General features: G+C 46.6%; 10 protein-coding genes across 10 annotated transcripts; 4 read left to right on the forward strand and 6 right to left on the reverse strand.

Annotated features, from left to right (window-relative positions):
• The first annotated feature begins 65 nt into the window (after positions 1-65).
• On the forward strand, positions 66-1,203 carry V8C40DRAFT_103851 (uncharacterized protein). Its single transcript, XM_083210694.1, has 2 exons — positions 66-756; positions 886-1,203. Exons 1-2 carry the CDS (start codon positions 191-193, stop codon positions 1,076-1,078), a joined length of 759 nt encoding a protein of 252 aa, XP_083078297.1. The 5' UTR covers positions 66-190; the 3' UTR covers positions 1,079-1,203.
• Positions 1,204-1,936: 733 nt separating this feature from the next.
• On the forward strand, positions 1,937-4,666 carry V8C40DRAFT_234061 (poly polymerase catalytic domain-containing protein). Its single transcript, XM_083213514.1, has 3 exons — positions 1,937-2,895; positions 2,952-4,247; positions 4,348-4,666. Exons 1-3 carry the CDS (start codon positions 2,212-2,214, stop codon positions 4,468-4,470), a joined length of 2,103 nt encoding a protein of 700 aa, XP_083078298.1. The 5' UTR covers positions 1,937-2,211; the 3' UTR covers positions 4,471-4,666.
• A 68-nt stretch (positions 4,667-4,734) lies between these two features.
• V8C40DRAFT_261931 (uncharacterized protein) lies at positions 4,735-5,809 on the reverse strand (the record flags this gene model as incomplete). Its single annotated transcript, XM_083219315.1, has 4 exons — positions 4,735-5,071; positions 5,134-5,499; positions 5,568-5,687; positions 5,745-5,809. The coding sequence occupies 4 exons, from the start codon at positions 5,807-5,809 to the stop codon at positions 4,735-4,737; spliced, it is 888 nt and encodes a 295-aa protein (XP_083078299.1).
• A 441-nt stretch (positions 5,810-6,250) lies between these two features.
• Positions 6,251-7,421, reverse strand: V8C40DRAFT_103867 (uncharacterized protein). Its single transcript, XM_083210695.1, has 2 exons — positions 6,922-7,421; positions 6,251-6,872 (listed from the first exon to the last, which is right to left on the reverse strand). Exons 1-2 carry the CDS (start codon positions 7,241-7,243, stop codon positions 6,331-6,333), a joined length of 864 nt encoding a protein of 287 aa, XP_083078300.1. The 5' UTR covers positions 7,244-7,421; the 3' UTR covers positions 6,251-6,330.
• Positions 7,422-7,843: 422 nt separating this feature from the next.
• Positions 7,844-11,787, forward strand: V8C40DRAFT_234065 (ankyrin repeat-containing domain protein). Its single transcript, XM_083213515.1, has 4 exons — positions 7,844-9,046; positions 9,095-9,184; positions 9,247-9,684; positions 9,745-11,787. The coding sequence occupies exons 1-4, from the start codon at positions 8,077-8,079 to the stop codon at positions 11,703-11,705; spliced, it is 3,459 nt and encodes a 1,152-aa protein (XP_083078301.1). The 5' UTR covers positions 7,844-8,076; the 3' UTR covers positions 11,706-11,787.
• Positions 11,763-13,687, reverse strand: V8C40DRAFT_234067 (nucleoside phosphorylase domain-containing protein). Its single transcript, XM_083213516.1, has 2 exons — positions 13,474-13,687; positions 11,763-13,407 (listed from the first exon to the last, which is right to left on the reverse strand). The coding sequence occupies exon 2, from the start codon at positions 13,394-13,396 to the stop codon at positions 11,984-11,986; it is 1,413 nt and encodes a 470-aa protein (XP_083078302.1). The 5' UTR covers positions 13,397-13,407; positions 13,474-13,687; the 3' UTR covers positions 11,763-11,983.
• Positions 13,688-14,036: 349 nt separating this feature from the next.
• On the reverse strand, positions 14,037-14,635 carry V8C40DRAFT_234068 (uncharacterized protein). The gene is made up of 2 exons (XM_083213517.1): positions 14,508-14,635; positions 14,037-14,444 (listed from the first exon to the last, which is right to left on the reverse strand). Exon 2 carries the CDS (start codon positions 14,442-14,444, stop codon positions 14,130-14,132), a length of 315 nt encoding a protein of 104 aa, XP_083078303.1. The 5' UTR covers positions 14,508-14,635; the 3' UTR covers positions 14,037-14,129.
• Positions 14,636-16,115: 1,480 nt separating this feature from the next.
• On the forward strand, positions 16,116-16,870 carry V8C40DRAFT_234069 (uncharacterized protein). Its single transcript, XM_083213518.1, has one exon. The coding sequence runs from the start codon at positions 16,293-16,295 to the stop codon at positions 16,779-16,781; it is 489 nt and encodes a 162-aa protein (XP_083078304.1). The 5' UTR covers positions 16,116-16,292; the 3' UTR covers positions 16,782-16,870.
• A 734-nt stretch (positions 16,871-17,604) lies between these two features.
• V8C40DRAFT_261936 (DUF3237 domain-containing protein) lies at positions 17,605-18,183 on the reverse strand (the record flags this gene model as incomplete). The annotated part of the gene is made up of 2 exons (XM_083219316.1): positions 17,605-17,625; positions 17,689-18,183. 2 exons carry the CDS (start codon positions 18,181-18,183, stop codon positions 17,605-17,607), a joined length of 516 nt encoding a protein of 171 aa, XP_083078305.1.
• A 597-nt stretch (positions 18,184-18,780) lies between these two features.
• V8C40DRAFT_234070 (SDR family NAD(P)-dependent oxidoreductase) lies at positions 18,781-19,955 on the reverse strand. The gene is made up of 2 exons (XM_083213519.1): positions 19,764-19,955; positions 18,781-19,676 (listed from the first exon to the last, which is right to left on the reverse strand). Exons 1-2 carry the CDS (start codon positions 19,831-19,833, stop codon positions 18,865-18,867), a joined length of 882 nt encoding a protein of 293 aa, XP_083078306.1. The 5' UTR covers positions 19,834-19,955; the 3' UTR covers positions 18,781-18,864.
• Between the last annotated feature and the right edge of the window lie 239 nt (positions 19,956-20,194).

Here is a 20,194-nt window from a genome sequence, read left to right on the forward strand (position 1 = left end):
TGGCTGATAGCAAATGTCGAATGCTATATCGTGGCCACCACTAGACAAAGTTATGGTAGAATAATCCTCGCCTCACATTGAAAAGCTTTTCCCAAGATTGGCACTATAATTCGGTGAAAAATTCTCATATAGATGAAAAACTATCAGATAGGTGGCTTGCAATACTGTCATCGTCAATTATATAAAGTCCATGATCGGCCCTCTCTTTTTCCACACAACTCACGCTTCCATACAACTCATACTTCCGTACAGCTCACACTTCCACACAACTCACACTTCCACACAACTCACACTTCCACACAACTCACACTTCCACACAACTCACACTTGTCCAATACTCACCATCAATTGTCGAAGCAAGATAATCATCATGAAGGTCTCTTCAATCCTGGCACTTCTCAGCCTTGGGCTCCCTGTCCTAGCTGCGAGTATCCCCCAATATGTTCAAGACCCTCAAAACTTCTACGTTAGCGGCGTCGTTAAAGAGGCCGGCACAGATGATGAGTTTATTCCGTCAAGACCCACTGCGAGCAACGACGTCACCTTCTCTTGGTGCAGTGATTACAACCAGAACGCCACTTGTTCTCAGATGAAGCTCAAGCATAGCTGGTGTTGTAGGTGCCCTTTGTCCGCTTTGTTTGAACTCTCTAGCTTTGCTAACTGTGGGCTGGCAGATGACCTGGGTGCTTTGGACCCTAAAATTACGAAACAGTTGGAGGGTGTTGGCGCATCTAATGGTAGATGCATGATGTTTCGGTAGGTTAACGTTGAGTTTGTTGTTTCCACCTATCATTTATACCTCCCTATATATCTTCATCTCTCCCCTCAAGTATCATCAACCTGCCAGTCGACCAAATGAAAGGCGCAACTCTGACACACTCACAGAAACAATGAATGCAAGGGCGAACACACGGCCATGTTTGTTGGCGAACATCTGTGGACAAGGTTTCTGTGCCCCGCGAGCCACGTGAAATGGCACAAACAGGCAGCGTCAGTTCGCTGCTGTGCTGGTAACCCAGCGGATCCGTGGTGCGATAAGAAGATCAGGAGCCCGGAGGGATGTGTCGCGCCACCTTAAGCGTCGATTAAATGGATGGATTCAGCTGGGCTTTGGGCAGATGTTTTGAAAGCCTCTATGCTGTACGGATTGATTCTTGTTGGCTGCTGGGAGGTGTTGAGTCAGGTGTGCCACTCGTGACCCTCTGGTCCAACCCACGCCTTCTTACTTGACGGCAGTCCATTTGTTGTTATTTGTTTTCTTCTTTCTTCTTGCTAGATAGCTTCACTTAGATCAATTGATGACCATTGCTCTAGTCTTTGTTAGGAGGTTAGTGGTGATGCTCGTTGTTTGTTTGGGGACATCTACATGTACCTAGGTAGAATCGTATACAGTACCAACATCTGACATGTATCGCCGACTTTGAGCAATGGATGTCGATAGCAGTGGAACGAATGCCAATTAGACACCATCTCCATCTCAGACAAAGCCATTGGCCAATTGAATCCCCTTGCTGATCCAGACTGAGCAGATGCGTAACATGAATGATTCGACTGACGATATCAAGAGATTGACCGCTGCAGCTGTTAGTCATCCCAGCTCTCGCATCCCCATAAATCCAGGCAGCAAGGCCACTGAGATCCCGGCTCTCGGCCAGCCACGTGATGCCGCGTTCTTCTCGCGCGCCTGCTGAGCGAGATCTAGGCGCGCTGGTGCCTGGAAAGCCCGCTGTAAAGCCCGTAAAGCCTCCCCGGAGCCACAAAAGCTAGGGAGCTGCAGCGCTAACCAGCCCCGGCCGTAGTGGGACAGCTGCGCAACTTCTAGCGGCTGGGCTCCACTAAAAGCTAGGCAGCTCCGGGCCAATTTGCGCCTGTACCTGAGAAATCCGTCCCAACCCGAGCTAATCTGCAGACTATTAAAAAGGGCGTCGATTATCAGCTTCAGCCCCGAGCATCAAGCTGCTCAACCTTCATCTTTTCTTCTTCTTTTCTTGCCATTGAAAGCGCAATTGAATCTTGTTGACGCGTCTTTTTAATCTCTCTGCTTCTCTGCATTGAACCAAGCATTGCACAGCACCGCACAGCACACCATTCACCTCTCCAGCTCTTCTATTACAAAAGCCGCTAGCAGGAAGCTGGCCATTACTCGTACTCGTACTCCTTCCTCTTCTTTCCTAAACCCCCCTCCTAAATCCAACATCACCATCAATCATCATGCCTCGAAGAAAGGCTGCCCCTGCGGCTCCTGCAGCTCCTGCAGTGCCGCCGCTAGACGGATGCGTCATTGCCATCAGCGGCAAGTTTGACAACTCCAAGCACACCCAAGCCTCTCTTGAACAGCTCATCAAATCCCTGGGCGGAAGCGTCACCAAGACCGTCGCCAAAAGCACAACCCACGTTGTCTGCAGTGAAGATGATTACAACAACAACACGGCAAAGGTCGCTGCCGGCAAGGCCAAAGACTTGCCTGTAGTCAGCCCAGCCTGGATCTTTGAGTCCGAGAAGGAGAATAAGACAATCGACCCACAGACCCATGTCTGGGGCAGCGACAAGTCTGCCGGCCCACAAACCAATGGCAAAAAGAGACCCATCATGGTGTCTAAGAGCGACGATGACGAAGAGCCCGAGGCCAAAAAGGCCAAAACCACGGGCTCCAAAGCTGCGAAAGGAGCAAAGGGCAAGGCTAAGGCCGCCGAGCCTGAGCCCGAGACCGAAGAAGCCAGCCAGGTGGCAGAGGGCCAATTCATTAAAAAGAAGGACTTCACAATCCCGGTAGACGAGCACTGCCCGTTGGTCCACACCGTGGTATACATTGACCCTGATTCTGGCTTGATATACGATGCTTCCCTCAACCAGACGAATGCATCCAACAATAACAACAAGTTTTACCGCGTCCAGGTGAGTTTGAGTCCAGCTCGTGTCTATAGACAACATACTGATCTGCGTCTGCCCAGGTTGTATTTGATGCCAAAGCAAATCAATACAAGACATGGACTCGGTGGGGCCGTGTCGGAGAAACCGGCCAAAGTGCCATTCTCGGCAACGGCACATCAGCAGATGCAATCAAGAACTTTGAAAAGAAGTTCAAAGACAAGTCTGGCCTATCTTGGGACAACAGGGGCGATAATCCAAAGCCAGGAAAGTATGCCTTTGTTGAGCGAAGCTACAACCCAGACGACGAAGACGAGGACGATGCCGACAAGGCCGACGACAAGGCCGGTGTGAAAAAAGAAGACGATGAAGAGGTCAAGATCGCGGATTGCACTCTTGAGCCCCAAGTCAAGTCACTTATGGAGCTCATCTTCAACCAGCAGTATTTCCAGGCCACTATGACTGCCCTGAATTACGATGCGAACAAGCTCCCTCTAGGAAAGCTGAGCAAAACGACCATTACTCGCGGTTTCCAACAGCTCAAGGATCTTGCGGCCTTGATGGACGATGCCTCTCTTGCGGCCAGCAAGTGGAACACTACCGTTGCTAATGCCACGGAAATGCTTTCCAACATGTATTACTCCATCATTCCTCACGCATTTGGTCGCAACCGTCCTCCTATTATCCGAGACAATGCCCTGCTCAAGAAGGAGATTGAGCTGCTGGAAAGCTTGTCAGACATGAAGGATGCTGCAGACATTATGAAGATTGACCGCAAATCAACAGACACAGTCCATCCCCTCGATAAGCAGTTCCAGAGCTTGGGTCTCAACGAAATGACCGTACTAGACAAGGAGAGCACTGAATTCCAGTATCTGGAAGACTACCTTCACGGCTCCAAGGGAGAGAGCCACGGTCATACCTACAAGGTTCAGGACATTTTCCGAATCGAACGACAAGGAGAAAACATCCGCTTCGACGACTATGTCGAGAAGAGCAAGATCGGCGCCAACCGCCGTCTTCTCTGGCACGGCTCGCGCGCTACAAATTTCGGTGGTATCCTTAGTCAGGGTCTGCGAATCGCGCCGCCGGAGGCCCCCGTCTCTGGTTACATGTTTGGCAAAGGTATCTACCTGGCTGATATGTCATCCAAGTCGGCCAACTACTGCTGCTCGTACATCTCCGGAGGCCAGGCCCTTCTGCTTCTCTGCGAGGCCAAGCTGGGTGATCCCATGCAGCAATTGACCAACGCGAGCTACAACGCCGACACTTCTGCAAAGTCGCAGGGTATGGAAAGTACCTGGGGTATGGGTATGACAGCGCCGCCAAAGTGGAAGGACGCTGGAGAGGTGCATGAGAGCCTCAAGGGTATTCAGATTGTGAGTCGATTCTTCCTTCATATTTTTCTTCTCTTCCTCAGTTTACTCCGCGCTCTATGCATACCAAAGTATGAGTATCATTTGCTAACATGAGCAACAGCCCGACGTTTCCCACAAGCCATGTGCCACCAACGTAGACGGCGCATATCTCATGTACAACGAGTACATCTGCTACGATGTCTCGCAGGTAAAGCTACGCTATCTCTTGCGTGTTCAGATGTAGACAAGAAGTCGAATTTCACGTAGTATTGTAACATTTTCTTCATATCTTCTATGATGGGATGACTGGGTGTAATGATGGAAACACTTTTCGGTCCACAGGGGGCCATTGGAGTTCTGGGGTGCGGCTTCTGTGTAAAAATAGCTTGCAGATTTGTGTTTTAAGTATTATTGATGACTGCCTAGACGAATAAACTGACTATTTCGTAACCTGCTGTTTCTTCAATCTCATACTAGAGTTTCATTCTGACTTGTGAGATGCTTAAACTTAATCACCAAGAGGATATGCGTGCAAAATCTGCCCGTAATACAGCTCGGCATCCTTGGACGCGAGAAATATGAAGCTGGGAGCAATCTCGCTCGGCTGACCAGGCCTTCCAATCCCAGACTTCTTCCCAAATCCCTCCATCTGTTCCGCAGGACGCGAGGCAGGCTGAAGAGGTGTGTGAACAGGGCCCGGAGCTACAGCGTTGACGCGGATGCCCTTGGGCATGAGCTGTTTTGCGAGCGACTTTGTAAACGAAGTGATGGCGCCCTTTGTAGATGCATAGTCTACCATTGCAGCAGTGCCTCTGAATGCAACAGTCGAAGTTGTGTTGATGATACTATAAATCACATTAAGTCAATGTCGACGGTCACATATTCGACGACAAGGGGTAAGACTCACGAGCCACCTTTCTCCATATGCGGCACAGCATACTTCGTCACAGCAAACATCTGCAAAATATTACTCCTAAAAGTACTCTCCACCATATCCAGATCAATCTCCGTAATGTCCTCGCACATGACCTGCTTCGAGGCGTTGTTGACGAGGACATGCAGCGCACCGAATTTTTGCATGTGCTGCTCGACGGCTTTGCGGCAGGTTTCGTTGTCCATGAGGTTTCCTGGGATGAGGAGGCATTGCTTGCCTTCCTTTTCGACCATTTTCTTGGTTTCTTGGGCGTCGGCTTCTTCTTCGGGGAGATAGACTATGGTTACGTCTGAGCCTTCGCGGGCGAAGAGGACTGCGACGGAACGGCCTATGCCGGAGCTGTGGAAGAAAATTGTTGGGTGGTGTTCTTTTACAATTGGGTCTGAAGGGTATTGTTTATTACTTACTCTCCGCCAGTGATGAAAGCTTTATTACCCTTTAGCTTTCCGGCTGCTAGATATTCTTGATGCTCATGTTTCCCCTCTAGAGCGGTTGCTTCACTGGTTGGCTTCATGTCCTTCTCCAAGCTGGTGTATATGTTAGTGGGATTTAATATTTCGTGGAATTCTAGAATGATAGGTTACCCAGGAAGATCTTGTCTTTGAGCCTCCTCAACGGGCTTAAAACTTCCAGATTCGGTGCGAGACATTGTGTGAAATTTTGGTGCAGGGTAATTGCGGACGGCGGCGTAGTACAATTGGCGTTTGGGAATAAAATGTCTGTAAGAGATGCGGATACCGGCTTTGAACATGATTTCACTTTTAAAGAATTGCATCCGTAAATTGTAAGCGCTTTGTCTTTCTATATTAATTCGATATGTTGGGTATCTGACAGGGTTGCGTTTCCGTGATGTCACTTACCGCAGTCGGACATCATGATTGTTACATGACATCAACGTTGGCGAATGCTGGACGTCAACGACACTTTCAGTTGTTCTTGCCCCACCAACATGTGAAAGGGTCTACACATTTGATCGAAAATCTCTTCTACTGTAAGATGTCAGACTTGTTTCATCGATTCAACGGGTTGAATGTACCTCTATTGATCATCTACGCTAACGCGAAGTTTAATTTTCTTCTTATATTGTTGCATGCGTATTACCGCAGAAATTTGAAATGCCTTACTATTTCTAACTAGATAGGATACGCAAATAAGCATGCCCTTTGACTTCTAATTAGATACCGGACCATTAGACACAAATACTGCAATGATCGCAGCGTATGCAGCAGTAACAACCATCATCTCTAGGTTAGATGCCCTCAGCAATACTGATACCAGACATGCAAACACCACGACACAGATTGAAATAATGACAATTTGGATGCTCTTCCGTGAATCATATGACAGGGCAATAAGAGGAGCTATCAAAAAGACAGCGGTGACCACCCCTATAATGATTCGAGAAATGATCTCTGAAATTAGTGTAGCATTTTGGGAAGACGATGCCTGATTTATTTTAAAAGGATTGGTGCCCTCAACGTTATCTTGAGACGATTTAGATATCCGTAAATATCGAAACCATCGTAGAAGTTGATGAATGGAACGCTGTAAGGGATCTTGTCGGGTGCGAGGGGTCTGGTCTACCCTCAGAAGCCTTGTTTTATACATTTCATATAAGGTAATGTCTGTTCTGAGGCTGCATTGTTTTTCATCATCAAGGAGCGCGAATGTATCCATAGACATAATCGTATTAAAAGCAATCAACGCCTCATCTTACTCATGATTAATAAGACGCATTGGAATTTGAGAAATTATACATACCATACTGCTTTAATGATTGACGGAGTTGCTGTATAAGCTCCTTTGAAACTGCTTGGTCAGTAGAAGGTAGAGTTTCATCCCTTTTACAATGCCTTAACCCCAGCCTATCCGTCGGGGATGGCTCCACGTTTAAGCTGAGGCCAAGTTGATAGACGAGATGATCTATCTCAGCAACCTCAGCCTCGAGATACCGCAGATTCAGCAAGTGTGAAGTCTTGAAGCGACGGAAGCCATGTAGCGTAAGGTTGCTGTCGGCTGTGCTAGCCTGCCAGTGGTTGGGGAACTGTTCGCTCAAGCTTTGACTGGGTTGAATGGGCTCCATAGGCCTGCTGTGAGTTAATAAGCGTGCAGATTGATGAGCTTAGCCCACATATATTGATGTACCTGAAAATCGGTTTAATGAGCCTTTAACCTTGAGTGTAACGTTTCTGTTCCGAACGTCTCTGTGGATGAAGCTTTGTTGCAGTCTAAGAATTCAACAAGTTTAGAATTGGGTAGAAAGTAGATGTACGCAACGATAAATTTCAATTGAGTGTCAAAATATTGTACAGCAATCTGCCTTGAATCCCTCTGCAATGGAAGACCCCAGCTCCTGAATTATTTAGTGCCCCAAGTCGCCTCACTATCTGGCTCAACGCGAGGCTCACAGCCGGAGAGACAAATAGTATCGGTACACGTTTTATAAGCGATATGTAAGATCAGCTCTTGACTTGTTTGGTGCCCAAACTGCCTTATCATCTGGCATAATACGAGGATCTCGGCCTAAGAGACAAATAGTATTCGCACACGTTGTACAAGCGATATGCGAAATCATCTGCCGAATTATTTGGTACCCAAGCTGCCTTACCATCTGGCGCAGTGCGAGGCTCAAGGCCCGAGAGACAAATGGTGTTCGCACACGTTTTATGAACGTGCAGTGCCTCTTCACAATTACCCCTCTAACATTGAACCTACCTGCACAAATGCAACAGCATGCAACCGCATGCATGAACTAACGCCCAACCTGGAAACCCGACGAAGTAGACGAGAGCTGAGCCTCATGCTCACTGATGGATACATATAAGTGACCGAAACAATCTAGTAATATCGTCAATTAATATATCGTGCAGCCAAGTTTCTTTTGCACAATCATCATCCAATTATCAGAGCAATATCATGTCGGACCCCAATAACTACACCATTGGGTGGATCAGCGCCATCGAAATCGAGTACATTGCTGCGCAAGCATTTCTCGACGAGCGGCACAAAGGGCCAAGACAGGTCCATAAGAATGATGAAAATTTCTATACGCTGGGCAGAATTGGAAACCACAACGTCGTGATAACAGTTCTGCCTCGAGGAGACAATGGCGTGGCAGCAGCAGCAATGGCGGCAAAGGATATGATGCACACCTTTCCTAACGTCAGGGTATGTCTGATGGTCGGTATTGGTGGCGGCGCACCTAGCAAAAGACATGATATACGCCTTGGAGATGTTGTTGTCAGTATTCCCACCTTTTCCGAAAGGAGCGGTAACCTGGGTGGTGTGGTTCAGTATGATTACGGGAGAACGATTCAGAAGAGGTGCTTTCAAGGCGCAAGATACTTAAATCAACCGGACAAAGCTTTGCGTAATGCGGCAAACGGGCTCAGCGCAAAGTATAAGAGCGAGGGGAATAATATCGACACAGTCATCGACGACATCCTCGCGAAAAATGAAAAGCTACGAAAAGAATACAGTCGGCCAGATCCAGATTCCGACAAGCTCTATTCAAGCGATCCTGTCCAAACATCAGGCACTGATGAGAATCTTGCATCAGAACTAATACAACGACCTAAAAGGTCTGAGAAGGAAGACAATCCGGCAATTCACTACGGCCTGATTGCTTCGGCCGATGGCTTCATGGAAGACGCTCAGATTCGAGATATACTCGCAGAGGAACTCGACGTCTTGTGCTTTGAGATGGAAGCTGCAGGATTAATGAACAGCTTCCCATGCCTAGTAATTCGCGGCATTTGCGATTACTCGGATAGGCACTGGTTCAAGGAGTGGCGAGGCTATGCAGCCATGACGGCAGCAGCATATGCAAAGGCACTCCTCGAAATGGTGCCAGCGCGAGAAGTTAACACAATGCAAACTATTAGTGGTAAGTGGTCTCCTAAACTACACAAAAGGTACATGCTAATAGAAGCAGATCTTGTCCCGCCCGACCTTATGGAGAGAGCAAGAAACTTCATCGCACCGCTTTGGGGTAGCAATAAGAAAGATGCTGTTTCTGTGTCTGGTATGTCTTTTATCATTGCATACAGTAACATCTTTCAACAAACGCTGACATCTGGATCTCAGTAATAGCCGAGCCTGAGAAGACTCAGACAGAGGACAGAAGCAAAGATCAACCCTACCAGATGCTCCCAACTCAACCAGCCATAGAGCAACCATCAACTTTGGGAGGCGTTGACCCCGATGAGACTCAGTCAAAAGACAGTGGCAAAGATCAGCCCTGCCAGATGTCCCCAACTCAGCCAGCCGTAGCCCAGTCACCGGTCATAGGAGGCGTTGGGTTCAAGGAGACTCTGGGAAGGGACAAAGGCAAAGATCAGGTCTACCAGATGCCCCCAAACCAAACAACGACAATGCCACCGGCTACTAATAGCTTCACTAGCAGCCAGACTGAGATTAAACATGTGTACATCGCAGTGATGGGCGTCACTGGCGCTGGGAAGAGCTCTCTCATCTCCTTGTGTACCGGCAAAAATGTTAAGATTGGCCATAAATTGGAGTCATGTGAGTATACAGTGATCCTTCTAGTCATTGAATAGACTTATTAACAAAATTGGCTGCTAGGTACCGCCGATGTCGAGGATGTCGATTTCATGCTCAACGACCACGTCTGTGTCCACCTCATTGACACACCAGGCTTCGACGATACAAGCCGCTCTGATGTAGAAGTGCTGCAAAACATCGCTCTCTGGCTGAAAGAGTCGTTCGAACAGGGTACCAAGCTTAGTGGCATCATCTATTTGCACCGCATTATCGATGTCCGCATGGCTGGCTCTACGCTCCGCAACCTATCGATGTTTAAGAAGCTATGCGGTGAAGAGGCATATTCGTCAGTCGTCCTCGCCACCAGTATGTGGAGCCAGGTCGACGAGGCTGCAGGTGCGCAGCGCGAGCGGGAACTCATTGAGACGAAAAAGTTTTGGGGCTACATGCATGACAAAGGCAGCAAAATCTTCCGTCTGAACCAGACGCGCGAAAGCTGCCTCGGAATCATCAAGTATATACTCTCCTTGGGCTCAACCACCCTTCTTGAGCTGCAAGACGAGATCGTCAACCAAGGTCGTCAAATCGAGGATACTGAGGCCGGCGTACAACTTAACGAAGATATTATCCACGAGCGCGAGCAGCACCAAGCTGAGCTGCTAGCCTTGAAGGCGCAGATGCAAGAGGAGATGGCGGAGCACGATGCTGAGTTGCAACGCGCTTTGAGGGAGGAGTACGATGAGCTTAAAGAGAACATTCGCCGCAGTGTTGAGGAGCAGGCCAAGCTCAAGCAAGACCTCAAAGATGTTCATGAGCGCAAAGAGCGCGAGTTGCTCGAGCTCAAGAAGCAGATGGAGGCTGAGCGCAAGAAGTACGATGAGAACCAGAAGCGGCAAGCCGAGGAGGACGCCAGGCGAGCTCAGGAGGATGCCAGGCGCGTGAAGGCCTGGGCAGAGCTTCGTCAGACTCCACTTCACCTTGCAGTCCAGGACGGAAAAGCAGATGTGGTTGAATCGCTTCTTATGCAAGGAGACAATATTGAAGCTCAAGATACAGATGGCAAAACGCCACTCCACCTTGCAGTTCTCAAAGGCAATCTGGATATGACCAAGTTGCTACTTGACCGAGGAGCGAATATCGAAGCTAAGAAAGACGAAGGCCGAACACCACTCTTCAATGCAGTTTGCAGCGGAAATGAGGATATAGCCAAGTTGCTACTCAATCGAGGAGCCAACATTGAAGCTCCGGAATTTGAGAATTGGACAGCTCTTCATGTTATGGCTGCTAATGGAAGGAAAGAAATGGTTAAGTTTCTTCTTGACCATGGAGCTAATATTGAAGCCACAACAAATGTCGGCGGTACACCACTTGGTCTTGCAATTGAGAGAAAACAAGAAGATGTGGCTAAGCTGCTTCTCAATCGAGGAGCTGATATTGACATGAAGCAGAGAAAAGGTTCTTCGACGATGCTTCATCTTATGGTCGACTTTGGAACAGCAGACATGATTAACTTTCTTCTTGACCATGGAGCTAACATTGAAGCCAAGAAGGACAACGGCTACACACCATTTGGTCTTGCAATTGAGAGAGGAGAAGAAGATATGGCTAAGCTGCTGCTTAGCCGAGGAGCTGATATTAACATGAAGCAGAGAAAAGATGGTGATACGATTCTTCATCTTATGGTCGAACTTGGGAAGGCAGACATGGTTAAGTTTCTTCTTGACCATGGAGCTAATATTGAAGCCAAGAATGATATCAGCAATACACCACTCGGTCTTGCAGTTGAGCTTGGGAAAATCAACATAGCCAACATACTGCTGAATCGAGGCGCTAACATTAAAGCTCGTCAGCGAAATGATGGTGTTACAAGTCTTCATCTTATGGCTGAATTTGGAAAGTTGGATATGGTTGAGTTTCTTCTTGACCATGGAGCTGATATTGAGGCCAAGTCGAAGAAGGGCCATACACCGCTTAGCTACGCAAGAGATTTTAAAAAGGTAGATGTGGTCGAACTGCTGCTTGATCATGGAGCCAGGGCTTGAGCTAAGGTCGACCGTAGATCTCTAATACATACACATACACAGAGAGTTTATTAGGCTAAATGGCTTGCGTCGTTAGAAGGGCAATTATTTGCAACTCATATGATTTCTTCTTCAGTTCCATTATGTTTTTCGTTGCAACCTTGCTGATGTTCTTGCATTTGACTTGCTTTAAGGTGTTGTTGATAAGAACACGTACTAAACTACAATAATTCTATGAGTAAATTGTGCATATGCCCTGTTATGTAGCCATAGGATCGTCTAATGAATGGGTCATAATACTAGGTACATGTAGGCTCGGATCCTTGACAGATATTAATGACTCGACATAGCTCGGCCATATTGTCGTGAGTGGAGAGTCGGTCCAGATAATAACGGCCGCCGGCCATTATGCTAATAGAGCATGTATGACCTTCGATCGTCTTGCGCTTGGCGTCAAAGGTAAGCTGAAAGCGAGGGTCCACAGTGTAAAGGGCGTCTCCCAGCTTTGTCGTGTTTTCGTGGCATGAGCGAGGCCCCCAAATAACGCGGCCGTTGAAGGTGAGGGTGCATTCAGCCGTGTGACCCTCAACAGAATGGGGCTTCTTCTCGAGCCATATCCTGAAGCTTGCAGGCGCTGAGACAATTGGGGAAGCAGGGGTAGGCTCTGGATTTGGCAGTGCTTGCAGAGGTTGCACGGGTTCCTCAGCCTTCACTCGCCCAGGGGATAACACATATAGAAAGTCTTTGGCGTATGCAGAAGCTGCAGCCGTTGCATATCCCTTCCAGAGACTTAAATCATTGCAATGTGTATCTGCGTAGTCGCTGATACCCTTGATGACAAAGGATGGGAAGATGCTTATCATCACCGCCGCCTCATTTTCAAAGCATAGAACCTTCTTTTCCAAAGCGAGTTTGTCTCTGATAAGAGCATCCTTCATCGGTCGATTCGAAGACGCAATTAAGCCGTAATGAACGACTGGATTTTCTTTGCCTCCTACTCGCGGTGATCGTTCCACAAGACCGGCTGAAGAATCCCCGCAAGCTAGTGAGCAGCTAGCAACATCGCCAGGGTGTTTGTGATGGGGTTTGTAGAGCTTGTCGGTTTTTTGGTCTGGTCTAGCGCAGGGGTTATTCTTTCCTTGGACTGGGAACTGGTCTATCACATATAGCGCGCGTGATGCTAAGCGATTTGTGGTATCCAAGTACCTAATTCGAAGGTCCTCTACTGCTTCTCCTATCGCGGGAGAAGCCGGGATATTGGACTGACTGAGGTGGAATGTCTTTTCCCTGACTGTGATATCGTAGTCGTACCGGACCAAGCCCGGGAGCGCACTACCGATGCCGCTAACCACGACATCGCCAAGTCTAATGTCGTGTTGATCGCTTGGGACCCCTCCGCCAATGCCCACTAAAACGGCAACTCGGATTCCATGGAAGATGCCTAACATATTATCAACCCCCTTCTTCACTGTAGCTGATGTACTTTCGTCTCCTTGTGGTAAATAGCATACGACGACATTATGCTTCCCCATTCTGCCGAAATGGTAGGCATTGAAGTCTCCAGGAACATTGGGACCGGAGATCTCATGGTTGTCGTCGAAAATCCTTCGTGCGGCAAGCGATGATATCATAGTAGTAGTGATCCAAGCTACGGTGTAACTATCGTAGCTGGCCATTATAGCGGCTGGGAGATGCATGAGAAGTATGTTCATGTTAGGATGTCCTTCGTCGAGTTTATTAATAAGGTTAGACGGAATACTAGAAGAGACATAGTAGGAGGCAAAAATACCTTGTGAAGACCTACGTAGTAGATAGTGTACTGTAGCATTGAAGGATTGCTTATAAGTTTAGGTATTTTCGATTGCTCAACCGTGTGGGGGCACTTTAACGCCGCGCGGAGAGGGAGGGTGGAACGAGCAACGTTTTCTGTGTGGGCTGCAACGTATGTGGCATGCGTAAATGGCGAAGGAAAGCCGTTAGGTACGGGAATCCCACAACCGCTTGCACGATTAGAGAGGCGGGAGTGGGTGGCCACAAGAGCCCCCCAATTTATAATTAGGTGAAGTATTACAGTGCAAATGGGACTTCGTTACGGTGTAAATAGGGGGACTCATAAAAGTACCTAAGGAAATAACGTCAATTAAAAAAAAAACACTTAATTCAATAAGAAGGGATTAAGTAAATTGCTTGCAGCAATTGAACTAGGTAACCCTAATCAAACGCAGCTTTGCTTGCCTCCATGAACGCTTTAGCGGGCATCCAACTGGTACATATTCAGACACAATAGCTACCTACCCAATTGCAAACCAAACAACAGACACCTCAATTTCATTTACAAGCTTGTTACATAGGGTATAAACTGCACATCTTATATTTGGCCTGCTTTACACTATCTGGGTAATGTAAACGCGACAGGTACAACTCCTGCGAGCACCTATTATTATATCAGGTCCGTGACCAGGTCCCCATTCCGGCCACTTGCGCGGCTGGGTTGATGGGCAAAATGAGAGGCCCCTTGATTTCTGGACCATTTTTGACTGTGATCAAAATGTCGTCCGTGCCAATCTTGCCCTCGAAAGCCCTCTGATTGACCAATTCTCCCACAGCCGAATAGCTCAAGGTCGCCTCGTTGCACGTAAACTCTTGTACAGCAGGGTTAAAGCTGCCGCTGAAAGTATACTGAATATCGTCGATGACAAACGTAGCGGTGAACTTGCTGCCACCGGCAACACTCTTAATAAATCCTTTTGCGGTAGACATCTATATAGTCAAGTCATTAGTCGCGGGTAATAGTTCTACTTTATTTGATGAAAATTTGCTCACGTCGATTGTCTTGCGTATGCGTGCTAGTTGAATAGCTTTGGAGTTGTATGTGTAAATGATTCTGTTACCTGTGTGAGCTAGTGGGATGCTTCGTCGATGGGATGCTCTATCGAAAGGATGAAGGTGGGAGTCCGACCATGGTGAATATATACAAAAGCTCGCCACAGAAAGACTTTGGGTCGGATGAATATTTGGAGGATGACGAGTTAAATGCACCATTAGCAGGACAGGTGACATGATTTTCTCGCTGGCTGAGGCAATCTGCCTTACACGTCACTACTCTTATGTATGCTAATATAAGTAGGTGGTGCGCCTTTTTCTTTTACTGGTTGTAGGGTGATAATGTTGTATAATATATTGCTACTCCTTATAAGTAAGTGGTGCGCCGTTTTTTGTTATTGGTTGTAGGGTGATATTGTTGTATAATATATTACTACCCCTATATAGATTACTATAAGTAAGTGGTGCGCTTTTTTCTTTTACTGGTCGTAGAGTGATATTATTATATATAAATATTAATGACAAGGGCAATTTTACGAGTACTCCCTTCCATTCGCTGCGATTGAAGGCCTTCGTATCACCTTGGAACACTATCTAGCAATGGGTAAATACTGCAGAGCCATACCAATAGCGGTTTTTCGAACGGAAGCTGTATAGGCCGCCTTCATTGGTTTTGGTATTTAAGGTCTCTGAAAACTTTATGAGAGGTAGCTTAATGACGTTGAATTGGACAGAGTATAAAGGCAGAGGTTGATCTTGAGACGGTATAATAATTCCATTGACGTTGCGCCTTTGGCGTTGAGAGAATGGCTGAGACTTTTGCGTAGCCCATCGTCCGACAATCACCTGGTCCTGTTCCCGCTGGCGCTCCACAATCAGACGGGTAGAACGTTTATGTTGAGTGTCTTCAACGATAACATCCAGATATTCATGAAAAAAGAAGGAACGAAGATTTTCGACGTGGGTAATGACGTTAACTTTGCATTATAATTAATAGCTCAATTTACATTAGGTTATGTTATAGTTAAAAGCCTAATTTACAATATATTATAGTTAAGAGCCCAATTTATGTTAGGTCATATTACAGTTGAGAGCCTGATTTATGTTGTATTGCAGTTGAGAGCCTGATTGATGTTGCATTGCAGCTGATAGCCTAACTTATATTGTATTGTAGTTGAGAGCCTGATTTATGTTGTATTGCAGTTGAGACCCTAATCTATATTATGTTGTAATTGAGAGCCTGATTTATATTATATTGCAGTTCAGAGCCTGATTTATGTTGTATTATTGTTGAGAGCCCGATTTATGTTACGTTATAGTTAGGGGCCTAATTTATATTGTGTTATACTTGAGAGCCTGATTTATATTATATTGCAGTTCAGAGCCTGATTTATATTGCATAGTAGTTGAGAGTCTGACTTATGTGACGTTGCAGTTGAGAGCCCGATTCATGCTACATTCTAGTTGGAGCCTCTTTTACATTGTGTTGCAGTTGGTTCCAAAGTAACCAAATGACCCATGACGCAATGGTAGTATTATGATAGGTAGCAGCAAGTATCCCGTAAGCATTTCCTCCGCTGTAAATATACCTTGAAACATTCACAGGAAGGAAGATGTTAAATCTATAAGAATAACAGTAAGCATCATTTTTGAAACTATTATTGTTATTTTCGCAAACTGCCTTCTCTCTCTCTATTTATATACTGCATTGACATCAATCGCGGACATTTCGAAGACAAAGTCTATTCAATATTAATCTACTTATCTATACATTGCTTCAATAACATGGCCAGTCCTGAAGCCCAACCACTTGCTGTCAACGACCTTTCCGCCGATAATCAAAACCTCGAGCACGAAACAGATTCAGTCGGATGGAAAGAATTCACAACGTCTGATGGCAAGAAATATGAAACTCGAGCCAAGGCAACGGAGAATAGAGCGGATAACTCTTACAAAGAGCTAGAGGAGCCAACGATTTCGCCTCAAAATTCTTGGCAGGTTGTTGTGAACTGGCAGGCTGGGAATCATTGGGTAGATGTGGACGACGACACCATACGGAAAACTGGGATCAAGCGTTACTGGTTGATTGAACAGTCTTGGCCGAATATTTACTCGTACCGTTTGCGGATCGATTGCGTTCGGTCTGAAACGTATTATTTTTGGGATGCGGATGGTGGTAGTCCCTATAAACTATGGGCATGGCAGACGGGCGAACATGAAGTGAAGTATAATTCAGGCAACCCGACTATTATACGTATTGCAAACTTTACCTAGGGTCAAGTTCAGATTATAATATTCAGGTTCAGGCAAAATCAATCAGTTTGTATTGTCTATTACATATATATGATTGCTTCTTAATCTCTGTCTTTATTCTCGCTGCAGCCTTTCTATTATTGCGCCTATCTCATGCACTTTGTAATACGCCACATTGATTCTACGGGTCCTCTGTATGATGAAATCTCTATATAAACCTGCTTAGAGACCAATCATAAAGTAATCTGCATCCTACCAGTCCTCGTCCCTTCTATCCTATATTGCTCCCTGCAAATATCATCTCTGTTTTCTAATGTCTTGAAAGATATTTCCGCAAGGCCCACAGTGTCTCGCTGAAGCTTGTTCATCTGCATTTTCTCCGTAACCTGTGCAGGTAACCAATGCGGTGTCATCACTCTGAGCAAGGCGTTTCGTTAGTCACATTTGCTATCGCTCGCAGAACATCTCTTCCGTTTACAGTAGCTTGAGCTTTCACAACAAGGGAAGAAACGGAGCGGGAGAGGGCGCCGAATATGTAGGGCCGGCTCGGGCAAAGGCATTTAGGAATATGTAATCACAGCTCAAAGAGACAATTTTGGGGCATTTTAGTGCATTTATGTCAATTCTTTCACAACAGTATAGGATACCAATAAAGCTGTTATAATCTCCCTCAACCTCCTATAGCAAAGGATTATGTGGCTGACTTGTCGCACTCGCAAAGAGATCTTCCCTCCTTCTGAGGCCTCCTCCCTAGGTGAGTCATAGTCCAACCTCCGGTACAAATCCATTATGAATGCTATTAACCTTAAAATGAGCATTCTTGGCATATAAATCAAGTAAATGTCTAGTTCTGGGCAGGTTTTGTCTATGAAACCGATTAGCAATGCTTGGCTCCATCATTAACAAATTCGATGTCAATTGCAAATACCTCCCAAATATCAGCAACCAGATATGTATCTTGGCCGGCAGCAGGTAGCTCGTAGATGGCCGTAGCAGCGACGAAGTTCAGCCACGTGTAATTGGCATGCCCCGTTTCATACTTGACCCTCACGATGCCCCGGTGGCCATCTGCTTGGCCGTCCGCATTTTCCAGCTGTGTCCCAAACAGTTGCAGGTAAATCAATGCGCCGTCGTCAGTTTGTACATTTAAGCGTGCGTCAGGATGGTAGAACCCCTTGGCATCATATGACCCGTAGTCAGCGCCAAACGATAGGACCTTTCCAGTGATGCTTGGTCCGCTGACAGTGCCCCCAGTTATCGGAATCGTTACTTGCTGGCCGAGCCCAACATCTCCAGCGTCCAAGGCTGATCCGAGTGTCACGTTCACAAGGCCGAGGTAGTTCAGAGATGGCTTGCCAAGTGCTTGGCCTGCGACTGTTCCGGCACAGGCAAGGAAGTAGGTGATATAGTCGGCGGTTCTCATCTTGGATTGATATGGGCGATATTGTTCGTGAGCCAGGTTGGGAGTCTGTGATGAGTTGTCAGGTTGGGTATGTTCAACTCTGTGTATATGTCGAGCACCAACTTGACATTATATAGCCGGAGTGTGGCATTCGGCATCTCCTTGTTTCTTCTCCTTTTCCCATTTTTCGTCTTCTCCTGGGAGTCGGAGTTGGAATTTATAATGAATTAGCAATCAAAGATGAATAGACCAATGGCTGTTAAACAATCTTGCGGTATGGTATGAAATAATGGAGTGACAGCGGATTTCGCTACCTCCGAGAATCTGACAGTCTTTCTGTTTGGAACGAATCTCGTGTATAATAGAGCGAGCAATTACTAAGCGGAAGATGGAAAGCACGGAGTTGATGCAGGTGAGAATTCAGTAACCCTGCAGACGGCCGGGGGAACGAGGGCGGAGTCCGCCAGCTGGATAAAGAGGCGGAGAGCGCTGGATATGTAACCGGTTACTTTAACTCTCCTTTTAGCGGACTCATCTCTTGTTCTGTGGCCTCATAATCGCGCCTATGCGGAATGAACTGAACTGAGCCATTTACACTTCTCACAAGCTAACTTAGAACCTAACTTTATTTTTATTTTTATTTTTGACAAATATTAACAAGGTGACTTCATAACTAGCTGATTTGACTCTCTACAGTCTTAGTTACAATCCGTCAGCGAGCGTGTGTCCTCCGTCAACCACGACTCTCTGTCCATTAACAAACTGATTTGAAGCAAGGAAAAGCACCGCCTGTGCCATGTCTTCGTCCTTTCCTGGACGACTGCCAGGAATCATGTCCTCAAATTTAGACTTGCCCAACTGACTCTTTTGGTTCTCATTACTCTCCCCCGTAGTCATCTCGCTGGGGAATACGCCCGGCGCGATGCTGTTGACGCGAATCTTGAGTCCCGCAGCAGCGATTTCCGCCGCCAACATGCGCGTCAGATGTTCTGCCGCGCCCTTGGAAGCGTTGTAGCTGAAATGATGCTGACTTGTTTTGATCAGGCCAGAAATAGAAGTAATGTTGATGACGGTGGCTGACCACCCGGGATTCGTCTCTGTAGACTTCTGCAACAGCGGTAGAAACGCAGCAGTAGTGAAATACATGGCGGCAACATTAGTCCGATACACATCAGTCCAATCGTCAAAAGTAGCTTCGTCACTGTCAAACAGCGACTTCTTCAGCTCCTCGGCAGAATGCGCTTCCGCAGTGGTGTGTTTAGAGCTGCTAACACCGGCGTTGTTAACGAGAATACAGAGGCATTTCTCCCGCGCCTGGATCTCTTCGACGAGAGATTTGATGCCTTCTTTGGAGTTGACGTCTGCTTGAATGGGAATGATTTCGCCGTGAGCTTCTTCGCCGTGGGTTGATGCTGCCGTGTCGAGCTTTTCTTTGGTTCGGCCGCAGATGTAGACTTTGGCGCCGTTCCCGGCTAGAGCTTGTGCGGCCATGAGCCCGATTCCAGAACCTCCTCCTGCGAATGCATGTTAGAGGTGAAACTTGCTTTTATTTCATAATATGAACACATGAAATAAGGAGAGAAGTATTGGTAGAGACCCACCGGTGACAAGAGCAACTTTGCCAGAGAGGCTGAAAAGCGACTGAGCCTTGAGAGCATTGGTATTTGCCATGATGATTGTATCTTTATTGTATGAATGAGAAATGTTGACTCAATTGAGTAAAATTACGGTATGTGAATTACAGTCATGTCGATTTATATAGGGATCTTATTATATGTAAATCACTGCTAAAGCTGTGTCGCGGCAAAGACGTCATGATAATGAATGTGCGGGTAAAGGTGGGTAACCTCTCATGTAAGTGGCAACTTTGAGATTTACCGCTTACATCTTGGACGCTGCATTAGCTATGATTTAAGTTGCATTAAGGCGGCGCAATTGCTCCGGAAACCTTGAATTGAAACTTTTGCGGTTGATGGGTCGCTTCATTGAGGTAATGGTTACATGTATATGCATCTACTATAATAACTATATC

The sequence above is a fragment of the Trichoderma camerunense genome (genome assembly GCF_050948025.1).
Source record: "Trichoderma camerunense strain CBS 138272 chromosome Unknown V8C40scaffold_2, whole genome shotgun sequence".
Lineage (NCBI taxonomy): Eukaryota > Fungi > Ascomycota > Sordariomycetes > Hypocreales > Hypocreaceae > Trichoderma > Trichoderma camerunense.

Coding starts and splice junctions, on each gene's coding strand:
- V8C40DRAFT_103851 (XM_083210694.1), top strand. CDS start 191: ATGATCGGCCCTCTCTTTTTCCACACAACTCACGCTTCCATACAACTC. Junction 757..885: donor GGTAGATGCATGATGTTTCG/GTAGGTTAACGT, acceptor ACACACTCACAG/AAACAATGAATGCAAGGGCG.
- V8C40DRAFT_234061 (XM_083213514.1), top strand. CDS start 2,212: ATGCCTCGAAGAAAGGCTGCCCCTGCGGCTCCTGCAGCTCCTGCAGTG. Junction 2,896..2,951: donor ACAAGTTTTACCGCGTCCAG/GTGAGTTTGAGT, acceptor GCGTCTGCCCAG/GTTGTATTTGATGCCAAAGC. Junction 4,248..4,347: donor GCCTCAAGGGTATTCAGATT/GTGAGTCGATTC, acceptor CATGAGCAACAG/CCCGACGTTTCCCACAAGCC.
- V8C40DRAFT_103867 (XM_083210695.1), bottom strand. CDS start 7,243: ATGGAGCCCATTCAACCCAGTCAAAGCTTGAGCGAACAGTTCCCCAAC. Junction 6,873..6,921: donor TCAATCATTAAAGCAGTATG/GTATGTATAATT, acceptor ATCATGAGTAAG/ATGAGGCGTTGATTGCTTTT.
- V8C40DRAFT_234065 (XM_083213515.1), top strand. CDS start 8,077: ATGTCGGACCCCAATAACTACACCATTGGGTGGATCAGCGCCATCGAA. Junction 9,047..9,094: donor CACAATGCAAACTATTAGTG/GTAAGTGGTCTC, acceptor TAATAGAAGCAG/ATCTTGTCCCGCCCGACCTT. Junction 9,685..9,744: donor TGGCCATAAATTGGAGTCAT/GTGAGTATACAG, acceptor ATTGGCTGCTAG/GTACCGCCGATGTCGAGGAT.
- V8C40DRAFT_234067 (XM_083213516.1), bottom strand. CDS start 13,396: ATGAACATACTTCTCATGCATCTCCCAGCCGCTATAATGGCCAGCTAC.
- V8C40DRAFT_234068 (XM_083213517.1), bottom strand. CDS start 14,444: ATGTCTACCGCAAAAGGATTTATTAAGAGTGTTGCCGGTGGCAGCAAG.
- V8C40DRAFT_234069 (XM_083213518.1), top strand. CDS start 16,293: ATGGCCAGTCCTGAAGCCCAACCACTTGCTGTCAACGACCTTTCCGCC.
- V8C40DRAFT_234070 (XM_083213519.1), bottom strand. CDS start 19,833: ATGGCAAATACCAATGCTCTCAAGGCTCAGTCGCTTTTCAGCCTCTCT. Junction 19,677..19,763: donor CAAAGTTGCTCTTGTCACCG/GTGGGTCTCTAC, acceptor ATGCATTCGCAG/GAGGAGGTTCTGGAATCGGG.